This window comes from Chelonia mydas, chromosome 1, assembly GCF_015237465.2.
Source record: "Chelonia mydas isolate rCheMyd1 chromosome 1, rCheMyd1.pri.v2, whole genome shotgun sequence".
In the NCBI taxonomy this organism is placed as follows: Eukaryota; Metazoa; Chordata; order Testudines; family Cheloniidae; genus Chelonia; species Chelonia mydas.
In genome coordinates this window covers 318,858,712-318,875,933 of record NC_057849.1, presented here as the reverse complement: position 1 = coordinate 318,875,933, position 17,222 = coordinate 318,858,712, and the positions used below count along the sequence as shown (strand labels likewise).

The 17,222-nt window shown below is 41.5% G+C and overlaps 1 protein-coding gene across 1 annotated transcript in view; it reads left to right on the top strand.

Annotated features, from left to right (window-relative positions):
• Positions 1 to 312: 312 nt before the first annotated feature.
• Positions 313 to 17,222, top strand: part of ABCD2 (ATP binding cassette subfamily D member 2) — a 68,918-nt gene continuing 52,008 nt past the window's right edge. The window contains exons 1-4 of the mRNA XM_007056424.4: positions 313 to 1,708; positions 3,430 to 3,610; positions 11,309 to 11,430; positions 16,378 to 16,546. Of these exons, the coding sequence (XP_007056486.2) occupies positions 719 to 1,708; positions 3,430 to 3,610; positions 11,309 to 11,430; positions 16,378 to 16,546 (1,462 nt within the window). The 5' untranslated portion in view covers positions 313 to 718. The remainder of the gene's footprint in view (positions 1,709 to 3,429; positions 3,611 to 11,308; positions 11,431 to 16,377; positions 16,547 to 17,222) is intronic.

Sequence of the window (17,222 nt, the reverse complement as noted above, 5' to 3'; positions counted from 1 at the left end):
TCCTTTTTGGCTTTTCTTTTACATTTTTACATTTAATTTGGCAGTGTTTATGCTCCTTTCTATTTACCTGACTAAGATTTGACTTCCACTTTTTAAAAGATGGCTTTTTATCTCTCACTGCTTCTTTTACATAGTTGTGAAGCCACCGTGGCTCTTTTTTAGTTCTTTTACTGAAGAGTTTACGTAGCTCATAAGTACCTTCCCTCCCCCCTTCAGTTCCCCTTTTGTTCCTCTCTCTGGAGGTAAATTTAGAAGTGATGCACTTGCAAAATCAGCAGCCCATTGGTGACTCTTTCCCCGCCCCCTCAACCTCTGATGCGCCTCCTGGGTGGTCCTCGCAGTGTCTAGCGAGGCTCCTGCCAAGGCCAATACCTAGCCCAAGTTGAGGGGCATGAATCGGGTGCTCACAGCACGGACCGGCCCTGTTCCGGGCGCAGGATTCAGAGCGCGCCGCGCGGGGCTGGTAAAGGTCCAGAGGGAAGCGGTGGGTTCCCCAGCTCTTCGCAGCCAATGAGCGGGCGGCGGAGGCGGAGTTGGCGGCGGCGGATCTCAGCGGGCGGCAGCTCTCGGTGCATTGGAGGGAACCATCCTGCCGTGGGAGCCGGCGTCCGCCCGCCCGCCTCTGTTACAGCAAGGGCGGCGGGGAGGGCGCCGCGGCAGAGCATGGGGCATGCCCGGGCTTCATGAAGGTCCCTCCTAGGCGGTCTTCCTCTTGGGCATGACCCAGCGCCAGAGCATCCCTGCTCCGCGGCGGTCCCTGCGGCTGTGCGACATGACCCAGCTGCTGCGTGCCGCAACCGGGCGAGGGAAGTGGACCAGATCCAGCGCGGCCAAGCGGGCTGCGTGCCTGGTGGCTGCGGCATATGGGCTGAAAATCCTCTATCCCGTCCTCCGCAAGCGCCTGCAGCAGACAGCCTGCGAAAAGGGCTTGCAGGCTGCCTGCCGGGCGGGAGGGGGAGAGGAGCCGCTGCATTGCAGCCGGATCCGGGGCAGAGCCTCCCCGGCAGTGAATGCGGAATTTTTCAGGCAGCTGCTGGAACTTCGTAAGATCCTCTTCCCGAAGCTTGTGAGCACCGAATCGGGCTGGCTTTGCCTCCACTCGGTGGCTCTGGTCTCCCGGACCTTCCTCTCCATCTACGTGGCCGGGCTGGATGGGAAGATCGTCAAGAGCATCGTGGAGAAGAAGCCCAGGAGCTTTGCCATCAAATTAATCAAGTGGCTCATGATTGCAATTCCTGCCACTTTCGTGAACAGCGCCATACGGTACCTGGAGTGCAAGCTGGCCCTAGCCTTCCGTACCCGCCTGGTGGATCATGCCTATGAGACCTACTTTGCCAATCAAACTTACTATAAGGTGATCAATATGGATGGGAGGCTGGCGAACCCTGACCAGTCCCTGACCGAGGACATCATGATGTTCTCCCAGTCGGTGGCACATCTGTACTCCAACCTGACCAAACCCATCCTGGATGTGGTGCTGACATCCTATAGTCTTATCCAGACCGCCAGGTCCAGGGGAGCAAACCCCATCGGGCCTACGCTGCTGGCAGGGCTTGTGGTGTATGCCACGGCGAGAGTACTGAAAGCTTGCTCACCCAAATTTGGTAAGCTGGTGGCAGAGGAAGCTCATAGAAAGGGTTATCTACGGTACGTCCATTCGCGGATTATAGCCAATGTGGAAGAGATCGCCTTCTACAGAGGACACAAGGTAAAATGGAAATAAAGGCAAGGACTAAAATCTGAGATGGTTCAGAACTGTTGCTGTACTACTAGATGTTGATCTACTGTAGTAATGGTGGTCATGTGCCCTCGCCCGCTCCTCTGTGAGGGGTATGAATTCCTCTGATTCCTAAACCTGTTTACGATATATACTCTCCCACATTGTTTGGAGAGAGACAGAAGTATAGAGTATTCCCCATTTTATTTTTCTCTTAAAGTATTCCTACTTCTGAGCAGCATCACGTTTCTCTAGTAAATTTTAGTTTCCCTTTTCTGTCTCGTTTCCAAAAGGTGCCCTAGCTCTTAACCTTTCCTGCCTCTTATTTCTCCCCTATTTATTAACTAAGAATATTTAATGATACAGAAATACTATTTCTCTAAATGCAAAAATCAGTAGCACACAGTAATCTAGAAGAAAACTTTGCTATAGTTTAGATGGCAACGCAGTCTTTGACATTGTCTTGTACAGATAGCTAAGGAAAATTGTGTCACTACAGTCCTAAAGTTGCTGAAATAGAGTACAGTATTTGGGTTATCAGTTACATAAAAGTAACATAATTTAAAAATCAGCATGTTGAAGAAATTTTCAAAATTATATTGTGAATTTTGACTGCATTGTGTTTAAAATGGCTTTTAAAAAAGTTTCACATAATGTGAAAAAGAAAATGGCAAAATTTCATACTACCCTTTCAGTCAAAAGTATTAATAAGACAACATAAACATTTAATTTTTATAGTAGCAATGAGCACCAAAAATTGTCTGCAGCACTGCATTAACTGCAGCTCAAATAAGCATTAAATTCAACACTTTTTTTCTGATTCCCACTTTTGTGTGGGCTCAAATTGACTGCATTATGTCATACTGATTTGTCACTTTTCAGAGTAGCAGCCGTGTTAGTCTGTATTCGCAAAAAGAAAAGGAGTACTTGTGGCACTTTAGAGACTAACAAATTTATTTGAGCATAAGCTTTCGTGAGCTACAGCTCACTTCATCGGATACATTCAGTGGAAAATACACTGAAAATACACTGTATTTTCCACTGAATGCATCCGATGAAGTGAGCTAAAGCTTATGCTCAAATAAATTTGTTAGTCTCTAAGGTGCCACAAATACTCCTTTTCTTTTTGATTTGTCACTATTCTTGACTCATTTCCTTGATGTAGATTATCACTTCCTCTTGGCACATTGCTGAAAGACATGAAATACCAATTCGAGGTATTGGTTCTGCAGATTTACTCAGGCAAAACTCTCATTGGAATAAATTGGAATTTTGCAGGCTTGAGTCCCCAAATGTTGCCTATTCATGGAGTTGCAGTTTCAACTTACAAGTGTATAGTTCTCAAAATCCTCTTCATTAAACATGTAGAACTAGTTTTACTTTGATGGTAAGGAACAGCTTTTATCACTCACTTGTATTTTGCTCTGGTACTGTGAAGTGGGTGGAAAACTGCCAGAGTGGGGTAAAGGGGCATTGGTGTAAATCAGAATCAGGCCCAGTGAGTTCCATGAGCTATGCTGATTTACACTGAGAATGTGGCCCTTTGTGTAAACAGATACCACATAGCTTGCAGTACTGATTGCAAGGTATAGTGAAGAATTCAAATCCGAACACTGGTCATTTGATTATAAGTACGTGTGTGTGTATTGTACTTATATGTGTATATTAATATTTACTATTCTGTGTAAGTACTTACATTTTTTTAACTATAGGTGGAGATGAAACAACTACAGAAAAGTTACAAGGCTTTGGCAGACCAAATGAACCTCATATTGTCTAAACGTTTGTGGTACATCATGATAGAGCAGTTCCTGATGAAGTACGTCTGGAGTAGCTGTGGTTTGATTATGGTGGCGGTACCTATCATCACAGCAACAGGATTTGCAGATGGCGGTAATAAGACTTTTATTTAATTTCAAATGTTTGTTTAAAGATATTAGTGTAGAAGAGTAGTCACGTACGAAGACTACATTTCATTTTAATACCATTTATAGCTGCCGCGCTATAATATCCAAACACCATGCATGCCTCATCCTTGGGTAGCTCCTGGGATGTGTTTAAACTTTACAAACAAACCACTTGAAGAAATATCAGTGACAAAAAACATGTCTTTGAATTTAAACCTGACAAACAGAATACATTCTGAATCAAAGGATAGGTTTTTCAAATAAGATGCCATGGTGAATTGTGGAGAAACAGTTTATAAATATCACTTTAACCATTTACTGCCCTTTTTGATGTATGAAGATGCTCTCACAAACTTTAAAATAAAATCTTGTTTTTTATGTTTGCAATATCAAGAATGTCAGATGCTGGCTTTCCTCTCTTCACAGGCCCTAAGCAGTGATGTCTCATCAAGTTGTAACTTTAGCTGTAGCTCTCACGCCCCAACCAAGGCTGGGAAGGTGTGTCAATTCTCAGAATGTCTGCTGCTATATTACTAAATACTATCTGACTATCTAGTGGTTTTTCTGTGGCGTTTGCTCATCACCTTAGTATCAGAGTGCTTCACAAACATTAATTAATATTTATTTATTCTGTTTTGTGCTGACCTGTGTAAGAATCAGCATCTCCTCTCACCTCAAGTAGAGTACAGAAAGGGATGTGAAGCTCAGGTTATAGGCTTTTATGACAGAACTATTCAGGTCTTCTGAAGATCATGTCCAGATCTTCCAGCAATGAGAGCGAAGTGAGGCCCTGATTTTAATGTTGCTTGAAATGTGGTTTTTTTTAAAAAAAGTCAGGGAAAAAATGCAGTTTGGCAGAGCAGGAGGCAAGGGGAATGTGTTCAATTAAGAAGTAGTAACAAGCAAAAAAAAAAATTATTTGCTTGTTACATAGAATCATAGGACTGGAAGGGACCTGAAGAGGTCATCTAGTCCAGTCCCCTGCACTCATAGCAGGACTAAGTATTATGTAGACCATTCCTGACAGGTATTTGTCTAACCTGCTCTTAAAAATCTCTAATGATGGAGATTCCACAACCTCCCTAGGCAATTTATTCCAGTGCTTAGCCACCCTGACAGGAAGTTTTTCCTAATGTCCAACCTAAACCTCCCTTGTTGCAGTTTAAACCCAATTCTTCTCCCTCCTCCTTGTAACAACCTTTTATGTACTTGAAACATGTGCAACTCTTTGTACTTTCAAAAAAAGAAAAGGAGGACTTGTGGCACCTTAGAGACTAACCAATTTATTTGAGCATAAGCTTTCGTGAGCTACAGCTCACTTCATCGGATGCATACTGTGGAAAGTATAGAAGATCTTTTTATACACACAAAGCATGAAAAAATGGGTGTTTACCACTACAAAAGGTTTTCTCTCCCCCCACCCCACTCTCCTGCTGGTAATAGCTTATCTAAAGTGATCACTCTCCTTACAATGTGTATGATAATCAAGTTGGGCCATTTCCAGCACAAATCCAGGGTTTAACAAGAACGTCTGGGGGGGGGGGGGGGGGGGGGGGGGGGGGGGGGTAGGAAAAAACAAGGGGAAATAGGTTATCTTGCATAATGACTTAGCCACTCCCAGTCTCTATTCAAGCCTAAGTTAATTGTATCCAATTTGCAAATGAATTCCAATTCAACAGTCTCTCGCTGGAGTCTGGTTTTGAAGTTTTTTTTGTTGTAATATCGCAACTTTCATGTCTGTAATCGCGTGACCAGAGAGATTGAAGTGTTCTCCAACTGGTTTATGAATGTTATAATTCTTGATATCTGATTTGTGTCCATTTATTCTTTTACGTAGAGACTGTCCAGTTTGACCAATGTACATGGCAGAGGGGCATTGCTGGCACATGATGGCATATATCACATTGGTGGGTGTGCAGGTGAACGAGCCTCTGATAGTGTGCCTGATGTTATTTGGCCCTGTGATGGTGTCCCCTGAATAGATATGTGGGCACAGTTGGCAACGGGCTTTGTTGCAAGGATAGGTTCCTGGGTTAGTGGTTCTGTTGTGTGCTATGTGGCTGCTGGTGAGTATTTGCTTCAGGTTGGGGGGCTGTCTGTAGGCAAGGACTGGCCTGTCTCCCAAGATTTGTGAGAGTGTTGGGTCATCCTTCAGGATAGGTTGTAGATCCTTAATAATGAGTTGGAGGGGTTTTAGTTGGGGGCTGAAGGTGACGGCTAGTGGCGTTCTGTTATTTTCTTTGTTAGGCCTGTCCTGAAGTAGGTGACTTCTGGGAACTCTTCTGGCTCTATCAATCTGTTTCTTCACTTCCGCAGGTGGGTATTGTAGTTGTAAGAATGCTTGATAGAGATCTTGTAGGTGTTTGTCTCTGTCTGGGGGGTTGGAGCAAATGCGGTTGTATCGCAGAGCTTGGCTGTAGACGATGGATCGTGTGGTGTGGTCAGGGTGAAAGCTGGAGGCATGTAGGTAGGAATAGCGGTCAGGTTTCCGGTATAGGGTGGTGTTTATGTGACCATTGTTTATTAGCACTGTAGTGTCCAGGAAGTGGATCTCTTGTGTGGACTGGACCAGGCTGAGGTTGATGGTGGGATGGAAATTGTTGAAATCATGGTGGAATTCCTCAAGGGCTTCTTTTCCCTGGGTCCAGATGATGAAGATGTCATCAATATAGCGCAAATAGAATAGGGGCGTTAGGGGACGAGAGCTGAGGAAGCGTTGTTCTAAGTCAGCCATAAAAATGTTGGCATACTGTGGGGCCATGCGGGTACCCATAGCAGTGCCGCTGATTTGAAGGTATACATTGTCCCCAAATGTAAAATAGTTATGGGTAAGGACAAAGTCACAAAGTTCAGCCACCAGGTTAGCTGTGACATTATCGGGGATAGTGTTCTTGATGGCTTGTAGTCCATCTTTGTGTGGAATGTTGGTGTAGAGGGCTTCTACATCCATAGTGGCCAGGATGATGTTATCAGGAAGATCACCGATGGATTGCAGTTTCCTCAGGAAGTCAGTGGTGTCTCGAAGATAGCTGGGAGTGCTTGTAGCGTAGGGCCTGAGGAAGGAGTCTACATAGCCAGACAATCCTGCTGTCAGGGTGCCAATGCCTGAGATGATGGGGCGCCCAGGATTTCCAGGTTTATGGATCTTGGGTAGTAGATAGAATATCCCAGGTCGGGGTTCCAGGGGTGTGTCTGTGCGGATTTGATCTTGTGCTTTTTCAGGGAGTTTCTTGAGCAAATGCTGTAGTTGCTTTTGGTAACTCTCAGTGGGATCAGAGGGTAATGGCTTGTAGAAAGTGGTTTTGGAGAGCTGCCGAGCAGCCTCTTGTTCATATTCCGACCTATTCATGATGACAACAGCACCTCCTTTGTCAGCCTTTTTGATTATGATGTCAGAGTTGTTTCTGAGGCTGTACTTTGAGAGTGTATACTAACTTCAGTAGAAGATAAATCCACAAAAAAAGAATACGATTAAAAATTCCTGTTTAACATTTTTAGATACTGCATATTCGAGCTTAGAAACTATAATGATAGGTATCCTAGCAATACCTAAGCTAAATAAATGGATAGCAAAAAACTGACTTTGAAGTTGGCTCAACAAATCTCCATATACATGACTGGAATCAAAAGAAATCTTAAAAAATCGATAAGATTCAGCATGCAAATATTCTGTAATGCTTTGTATATGAAAAGATCAATTTTAAATCCAATAGATTTAACCAAGTTGCCAAATTCCTTATCAAATTCAGACAATATGCACAAATTTCACCTGCTCTGAAATTTGGTTATCATATTCTAAACAAAGGAGTTTATACAGGTCCATATTACACACAACAACCAGTGAAGGATAACAGTGTTTTAGTACTTTGGTAACAGAAATGATGTTAGCCAATTTAATGTACTTTCTGCTAAAATGGAAATAAGCGCAGCTCAGCAAAATCCCTTAACTGATAAAGAGATTATTTAACCACAAAATGTAAATGTCTCCTCCCTAGCCCTTCACCCATGAATCAGAAATAGGTTAGGTGTCCTTTAACAAGAGAGAGCCGCTATAAAGGTGTAGAGAGGAAAGGAGCAATATTTCACCCATATCATTCTCTGACATCCAGGAATGGACCTCTGACAAATATGTTTAAAATGTGGAAAGAGCAGAAGGTCAGAAAAATAAATCTGTCTTCTCCAAATCAGTGATAGGCCTGGAGGTACAGCAAAATGTTAAAGTGTAGAACTTATTACAGAGCCCTGAGGCATTCTACAAGAACAGGGACAAGATCAGAAATGCATTATTAATGGTGACAAATTGACCCCATCAAGTGGTAAGAAGTAAACCAGGTATGCTAAAAATCCAACAAGTGCGGCTCACCGCTGAAGGCAAATTAGTTGGAGAAATAGTACTGTATCCAATCAGATCAAGTGTGGAAGGCAAATGAAGTTGGTTAAAATCTCAGGAATGGAAACTAGAACTGTCATTGATGAATAAACCCATTAGAATCCAGGAAGTGTTTGGAACCGAATAGCTAGTGTTTAGAACTTATGATCATGCCTGAAATCACATCTGTTCACATAGATGTGATTTCAGACAGCAGGGATTGCATCAATACAGCAATAGCCTTTTCACTGTTGCCAAAAAAAAATTGGGTATTTGTATGTATTTAAAACACACACACATCAGAGCTAGTGCTACCTTTTCTGATATCCGTTTGCTGTTACAGTATATACATTTTGTAAGTATCATAGACTCTCAGGGTTGGAAGGGACCTCAGGAGGTCATCTAGTCCAACCCCCTGCTCAAAGCAGGACCAATCCCCAATTTTTGCCCCAGATCCCTAAATGGCTCCTTCAAGGATTGAACTTACAACCCTGGGTTTAGCAGGCCAGTGCTCAAACCACTGAGCTATCCCCCACCCCCAATATTCTACTGTACTCTAAGTACTCTAGTATGCAAAAGGAATCATACAAAAAATACCAGTAGACCAAAATATCCTAGTGTTTAGAACTTATAGTACTCTAGTATGCAAAAGGAATCATACAAAAAATACCAGTAGATCAAAATAGCTAGTGTTTAGAACTTATGACCATGCCTGAAATCACATCTGTTCACATAGATGGTCGTCAGACAGGAGGGATTGCATCAATACAGCAATAGCCTTTTCACTGTTGCCAAAAAAAACATTGTGTATTTGTATGTATTTAAAACACACACACACACACATCACAGCTAGTGCTACCTCTTCTGATATCCGTTTGCTGTTACAGTATATACGTTTTGTAAGTATTTTTATAGTACTCTAGTATGCAAAAGGAATCATACAAAAAATACCAGTACACCAAAATATCTTGAATGTAGTTAGTTCCCTGGAAATTAAACATTAATGATAATGAGACTTAAATTTCATTAGGCACAATAAATATGTTTTTTCCATAAAACAAATGGGATTAAGAAGTTTTATAAGTGGGGAACATGTTAAACTACTGACAGAGGTTAGATACTAGACTGGCCCAGTCTGTTGTAAAGTCTGCACTTCCTCTAACACAGAAGGAAAAGCCTATATATGAAAAATATTGGAGAAAATGATCAAGAAAAGTTATTTTGGGCAGGTCTGGTGGTTTGATTTCAGTCATACAATAACGGAGAATTGTGTTCTTGAACAGTTTATAGTTCCTCAAATTTACCCAATTTTAAACCCACAATGACATCTAAAATGCTGGCTAGATCAGTAAAACTTGGTTATCTGCCAAGAAAAAGTTATAATGATTTTTTTTTTTAGTTTGTACTACTGAACTGGCAACACTATTGAGACCCTTATTCACATGAATCCTCTAATTGGAGTAAATGTGACAATTTACATGACTGTCTATATGAGTGAGGGTTTTAGGATCACACCCTGACTGAGGAAGGTTCTGTCCTTTTTTAGAAAGGCATGACTCTCATTGTGTACCAGATGTGTATATCCCAGTGTGGTGGGTGACACACTATTGACTTGGCATAACTTAAACTAAAAAATCTGAATAGCCACAGTTTTCTTAAATAATTCAGAAATTGAATTTTGAGACAAAGGGAGGACAAATTGGAGTCTTACGTATATGACAGTAACTTTCTATATAATATTTTTGTCCCGAAATGTTTATACTTATCTCTGGTGTATCTTCATTGATGTAAGTGGAGTTATACCAAGGATGTATTTATCCAGGTTTTTTTTGGTGACTTGATAAATTAAAACAAACCAGTGTTTGGGTATCAGGAGCTTCAAAAGCAAAAGGAAGATACAGACAGGTACAATGAGATTTGGTACAAGATTTATGGTACGGGATTTCAAACACTGCAGAGTCTGACCTTGTCATGGAGTGAGAGAACCACTCGCTACATAAGAAAATTTTGCTTATGTTGCTTTATCATTACCTGCCATAGAACAGCACATAAAATGACCATCATATTACACCTGTAGGAAACTGCTCGCAGATTTTCTTAACTAAAAGCACTGAGCCAGCCTAATAGACGTTATTAATAACAATTCCTGATATAGGAGTTGGCATACTGGATCAGCCTACTAGTCTGCCTTGCCTAGTGTCTGGCAGTAGCCATACTTCAGAGAAAGACAGAAGCTCCAATCTGCATATCATCCCCAAACCCCTCTTGCAACCTAAAATTTTACATTTGGTTGACCATATATTGTCATCTTAATTTGCTTAGTTGCAGATATTAAGGATTATACATTATTCATTCTTAAAAAATTCAGCTACATTATTATCTTGATGATTTTGTGGAGGAGCAAATTACAGATTGGCTCCATGCTGTATAGCAGTTTCTGTGGGTGTGATGACGGCAAGAGATATCACAGTAGCAGAGTTGGACTCCAGGCTTGAAACACTTAATGAATGTTACTCTGGTAAAAACAAACACTTCATGTGAAGATATTATACTTAAAACATAAATGTGTTTCTTTTTCCCATGGCCTCTCTAGTTTCAGCTGCCATTTTTGCCTTTGTCAGTTGTTCAGGGTATTTTCTCACAACACATCTCTTCTTGCTCTTATTTGATTCAGAAGAATTTTCATGCTAACAGGTTACAATGTTATAAACAAAGAATTATGACTTCATTATGGGATCAGACAGACAGAGAAACTGGGTGTGAGAAAGAATGCTCTTACTCAAACACAGATCCCTCTACTACTACCAAGAGGAATGTAGAAACTTACTGACAGTTAATTGCATTCTTATAAAATATTCTAATTTTGCCAAATGTGCATCAGTATGAATGCTCCTTTTTAAGTGGAGTTGAAGAATTAAGTAAGGTTGAAAATGAGTAATAGCAGTACTAGTAAAAACAAAACAATGAAACTGAAATTCTGTTTTAGAACATTACTTAGGTTTGACTCATTACAGTTGTGGTAAAACTCAGACTGAGTAATGGTATATTAAAAAGAAAAAGAGGCTGATGAGTGTTAAAAAGAAAAAAGGATGATTTGTGTAAGAAGAATTTCTCATACTACCACTTTTTCTTTGTTACTAGAAGTTTTATGCTAATTGCTTGCCTTTCTGATTCCTTTCAGAAAGTTGTCTTCATAGAGTTAGTGTTCTTAACTTAATATCTATTTTAATAATGGCTCACATTTTAACCATAATTTAATTTGTAGAGATATTTTTCAGAAGAATATTTGAACAGAAGAACATTTTTTGCTTTTAGAGTTAGAAGATGGCCATAAACAAGCAATGGTTAGTGAGCGAACAGAAGCCTTTACTACTTCACGAAATCTGTTGGTCTCTGGAGCAGATGCCATTGAAAGGATTATGTCTTCTTACAAAGAGGTATTGTGTGTCATTTGTAGTATACAACTGAAAAGAGAAATAAATGAAAATAAAACAGAATTTGCAAATGTAAGATTTTTTTTTTAAATTTCTTTTGTAAGGATATTGGGGCAGATTCTGCAGTCCTTAAATCAATGGGAGTTTTTCTGAAGTGAAGACTGCAGAATTTGTCCCTTAGTAACTTAAGTACAGCTAGTATTTTAATGTGGGGATAATTTGTGGCCCATGAGCATAAACCAGAGGTCGGCAACCTTTCAGAAGTGGTGTGCTGAGTTTTCATTTATTCACCCTAATTTAAGGTTTTGCGTGCCAGTAATACATTTTAACATTTTTAGAAGGTCTCTTTCTATAAGTCTATAATATATAACTAAATTATTGTTGTATGTAAAGTAAATAAGGTTTATAAAATGTTTAAGAAGCTTCATTTAAAATTAAACTAAAATGCAGAGCCCCCTGGACCAGTGGCCAGGACCCAGGCAGTGAGTGTGCCACTGAAAATCAGCTCATGTGCCACCTTTGGCACGCATGCCATAGGTTGCCTACCCCTGGCATAAACCATGACAGCATTTACTAGACTAGAGCCAGATACTGTGCAGACTTCTCAAGCAGTTTTCCTAATAGACTGAGTGATTTTTGATTCATCTGTTTCAATACTTGGCCTACAATGTAGAGAGAATGCCTGGTTACCAATTATGTGAAGGTGTTACTATTCGCATTCAGTGTTAAAATCATTTGTATAATGCTATAAATTTACATGGCGCCTTGCAAACATGGCTGCTTTATGACACAGAAAAAATAGCCACTAAATAATAGGTGAAAGACAGCAAACTGATTTGACTTGTAACACAATTACACTTTAATTCAGAGAGTATGAAGTAAAAGACCAGTGAGCTGAGCTTCCATCTTAATTTTATACTTAAAATTTTGCCAAAGAAGTATTGGGATACCACAACTTCATATTTTATTCTAAGTTCCTTTTAGGTGATTGCCATAGAATGGTAGTATGCTTCCTGTGAACTTTAATATTTTATGGTAATAAAGTAAGAATCCCACTTCCTTTTCTTACACGAGCAGCCCTGTATCGGTCAGCGGAACTGACCTCGTTAGTAAGATGGGCAATGTTTGGCTTTTTGAGATTTCTTTTTTTTTTGTCTGTAGCCCACTGGTGTAAATCCAGATTTTCAGTGTTTTGATGGGTAAGTCTACAGGCTCATGCTTTGGAAACTGTTACCACCTGTTAGCTTTCCTGCAGCCTGAGAGTTGAGATGATGCTCTGAGGTTTGTTCATAGGGTACAGCGTTCAGTATCACAAATATCACTGTAGCAGAGAACACTGTTTGGAGTGCTGGTTTGAAGTCTTAGCAGAGGCCAAGGATTGAGGCCTTGATTCAACTCCCACTGAATTCACTGGAGAGTTTCCCAATGACTTCAGTGGGAGTTGGATCAGACCTTGAATAGGCTTGGAGGCTGAATTACATTGTCATATTTTAGAAGTGGTCATTGCAGGTCAGGATGGAGGGCACACTGGTGAGACAATGTGGAAAGGCTGTCCTGCTGCTGTCCACGTTGCACCTGCTGTACTGATAGCAGGAGATCTTCAGTCTTAAATACTGTCAGTACAACTCTTTTCACAAGTGTTAGAGACAAAAAACTGCCAATGCAGGACAGTCTAGGCTTACTCATGGAGTTGAAACCTTTGATAATTATCATGGGTTTTGCAATGTTCTCCTTATAAACTCCTATACGCTTATAAAACCATGGCTGAGAGCAGGACCTTGTAATTCATAACAAATAGCTGTTCTTTAATTTTGTGCAATTATGGGACTTGTCTAGAGTTACACTTCCTTATACCAGAGGTGTCTTCTAACATCAGGTTTGGATCTGGCTACCTCTAAATGCTTTACTACAACTAGCTAATTTGTTTGTTTTTTAAGGCTATGTGTAAATGACACACCACTTTTGGTGGCGTGTAAGATACGTGTGCTACATGCTACAGTGAAAAGCATGCTGCATTCACGCTGTGGCGTGTTGCTACATGTGTCAGTGAAAGGCTCTGGCAGTGGGGGAGGCAGCTGGGAAAGGTTCTAGCAGCTCCCCTCTGTCAGAGCCTTTCCCTCTACTGGAGTCTTTTCCTACGGCAGGGAAGGACTCCAGCAATGAGGAGCTGGCAAAACCTTTCCCCTCTGTCTCCCCCCTGGTTGCGTCTTTTCCTGCGGCAGGAAAAGGCTTCGGCCATGGGGAGTTAGTGTGACACTATACTGCTAGAAATAGCAGTGTAGACGAGGAGACACGGCTTGGGCAAGTTGGAGCTGTGTAGGGTTTGTACTCGATACATACCCACCCCCTTTACTTTACTTGCCTAAGTCGTGCCTGACTGTCTACAGTGCTATTTATACCTGTGCTGGGCAGGATGGTTACGCGGTATGTACTCTGCATGCCGCAGAAAGAAGCATACTGTTTAGACGCACGTTTATACTAATTGTCCTGCTATTTTTGCCTCTCTCCTAGCTTTCGACATCAGAATTTGTGTTTTCTGAATCTGGGAATCATACAGTTTATATTAGGAATAATACTTTTCCCTTCAGTCTTCTATACCAGTGCTTCTCAAGCTATCTGATGTGGGGGACCGGCAATTTTTTTTTCCAATGTGCGTGCAGACCAGCAGCCGATGGCTCGCAGACCGGCACCAGTCCGCGGATCACCACTTTGAGTAGCACTGTTCTATACTACTGCAGATGCTTGGGTGTAATTACTCTCTGCCAGCAGATGCAAACAGTACATTGAGACTATTTGGTGAGGTCATCACCTGCAAGATAAGGGGCTTACCAGGTCCTAGAGCTCATTTGTTTCTGTCTCCAGCAGGCTGAGGATCAGTATCTTCAATGGCTGTGGAGACAGGCCTGAACAAAGGAGAAAGTCCTTGAGCAGGCATCAAAGGTCTAGGAGGATTTCCAGTTATGCACCAATATGAGGCTCCATAAGAGGCATAGACAGCGAGGAGTGCAATGAGCTAGCCCTCAGATGAGTACTATATGGCTAACTGCTGCAGTCATTTCAGGAGTAGGAAGTGCCCATGTTGCTTGGCTTTCACACAAAAAATAGATTTACCCCACAGGATTCCTCTCCTTTGAGTTAGAGGATGATGAGGTAAAAATAAAACAGGTCAAGACCCTTCCTCAAGACCCTGTCAGCCCTGTCCCCCAGCGGCCCCCTTAATTGCAGGGGGTCCAAGGTCCAGGCAGAAGAGCAGATCTTTATCCAAAGGAGGATTCATGGGACCTTTGCCAGGGTCTGCTGGAGAGCCTTCCCTGCATTTTTAGATACCTCTCTCATTTGAGTCTCAGTTGCTCTGGGGCCTCAGCCTACCCATGGAATCCTGAGTACAGATACCAGTGTGTAGAGAAGGGAGTACACCTGGGGTACGCCATGATCCCGTAGTAGATTCCTACCTTTCTGTCAGTGAAAACTGTCTGTCATATCCAGAGGAGAACAGTTGGACTTGTTCCTCTGCACTTTCACCACATGCTGAAAAATGTTTTGGTGTGGGTACACTGAACAGCCACCATCTCTCACTCAAATAAACCGACCTGGAGCAAAGATATGGCCAAGGAAAACCAGGTATTGAAAGCAGCCCCCCATTCCTCCTTAGCCATCCTATTTGTTATTCCCATAGTCAGAGTATGCAACAGAGCAGACTAGCCAAACAGATCCTAAATATGCTAGGGAGAGTGGAAAAGAGGAGTGAGTTTTTTGAGAGAATTTGTCACAATAGAAGAAGACCTAAACAGACTAGATTGCCACAGAGTCCAACAGAACAGCAGAGAAGTATTTCAGCAGGACTAGAGATATGAATTCTAGCAGCCAGATGCCTAGCAATTAAATAGAATGGTACACTGGCATGCTTTTCTCCCCATTGACCCAGGATGGGTGTTAGGAATCTCGCAAAAAGGCTCAGCAGTTCAGAGCCTCACAACAGCAGCATGAGTGCCACAGAAGAAAGAGAGAAAAACAAAGTGAGCAGCATCCAAATCCATTCCTTCCAAGAGAATGAAGTTTCTAGTCAGGGAAAGTTGCTTCAGTGCCAGCAAGGAAGTCCCAGAAGCATTCAGAGTGCGTGGCATTAGAAAGTTAAATGCATCGTGGCCTGGAAGGTGTATACAGAACTACAGGAGATAGGGAAGGCAGCCACCTGGGGTATATGTCCTTCACTATTTAACCTGTAGTGTTCAGCAAATGTAATTTTCAAGCATGAGCTGATTCATCATTTGGTGAGAGCGCTGAAGGCAGCTTTCATGAGGTATAATCAGTCCCTACTGAATGGCACTGCTTTGCTTTTGGAGGTAGCCAAACATCTGGCTTGGCACAGAAAATCAAAGAGAGGAAAATTTTCCTTATGTGTTAAATTTTCTTTCTTTGATATCTTCTGCCAGCCCAGGCCTCCACCCTTTGAGCTTAGCACTATCTTCTGCAAATTTCCAGACTTTTTCAAACAACAAGTTTTATACGAGGACTCCAAGGTCTAAAAATTGCATCTGGTGTATTTTGCACAATAAATTGCAATGGTAGGAACTGCTTTAGGGGATTCAGCTGACAGATGGGAGCCAGCAGCTCCCTTATTTGCTGGTGATGACAGCACTAAAAATTCTTAAGGCCTTCATTCGAGTTATGCCAATTTACATCAGTTTAGGATCTGTCCCTCAACATAATGTCGTCATCTGCTGGCGGATAGGAACAATACATGTGCATCTGGGGGGACTGTCAGAGAAGATCTCAAAGAAAGAAAATTAATTGGTGAGGAAAAATTTCCTTTTATTCTTAATCCAGAATGAAATCAAAGTAGTACTGAGTCAAAATGATTGGGAATGCTATCCATAAATTATTAGAGAAAGTATATAATTTCCAGTTTCCAGATTATGTAATTTAAACAGATTATTTGTTGTTTCTCAGGTCACCGAGTTAGCAGGCTATACAGCTCGAGTGTACAATATGTTTTCAGTCTTTGATGAAGTGAAAAGGGGCATTTACAAAAGAACTGCTGTTGTTCAAGAGATTGAAACCAACAGCAAGAATGAAGATAAAGCAGAACTACGTATTGATGGCCCCTTAGAAATCAAGGGTGGGTAATTCACATTTTGATACTTTTCTCTATAAACTCTTCATAAGAACATAAGAATGGCCATACTGGGTCAGATCAAAGGTCCATCCAGCCCAGTATCCTGTCTACCGACAGTGGCCAATGCCAGGTGCCACAGAGGGAGTGAACAGAACAGGTAATGATCAAGTGATCTCTTTCCTGCTATCCATCTCCATCCTCTGACAAACAAAGGCTAGGGACACCATTGCTTACCCATCCTGGCTAATAACCATTAATGGACTTAACCTCCATGAATTTATCCAGTTTTCTTTTAAACCCTGTTAAACCCTTCAGCCTAGTATGCAACTTTACTGGTATAAACAAAGCCTTTCTTTACACAACCCTTGCTGCTATTTCAGATCAACTCCCCTCCCATTGCATATTCCTAGCCCACTTCTTTGCAGTTTTCTATGCCCCCCAGCAGACAGCCCTGAGATTCCTTCCCAATGTACTCTCACAAGGGCTGGCTGGAAATTCTCCATCAAAACCTCCACAGAAAATTGTTTTTTGTTTTTTTTTACTTTTTTCCCCCAGAAAGAATCTGCTTTCCTTTAAATTTTTTTAGTTTTCATTAGAAAACTGAAACCTGAAATTTTTCATCTGAAAAGAGAAAAACGTTGATGTTTTTAGTAGGATTTGGCCTAAAAAACTTCAGGCA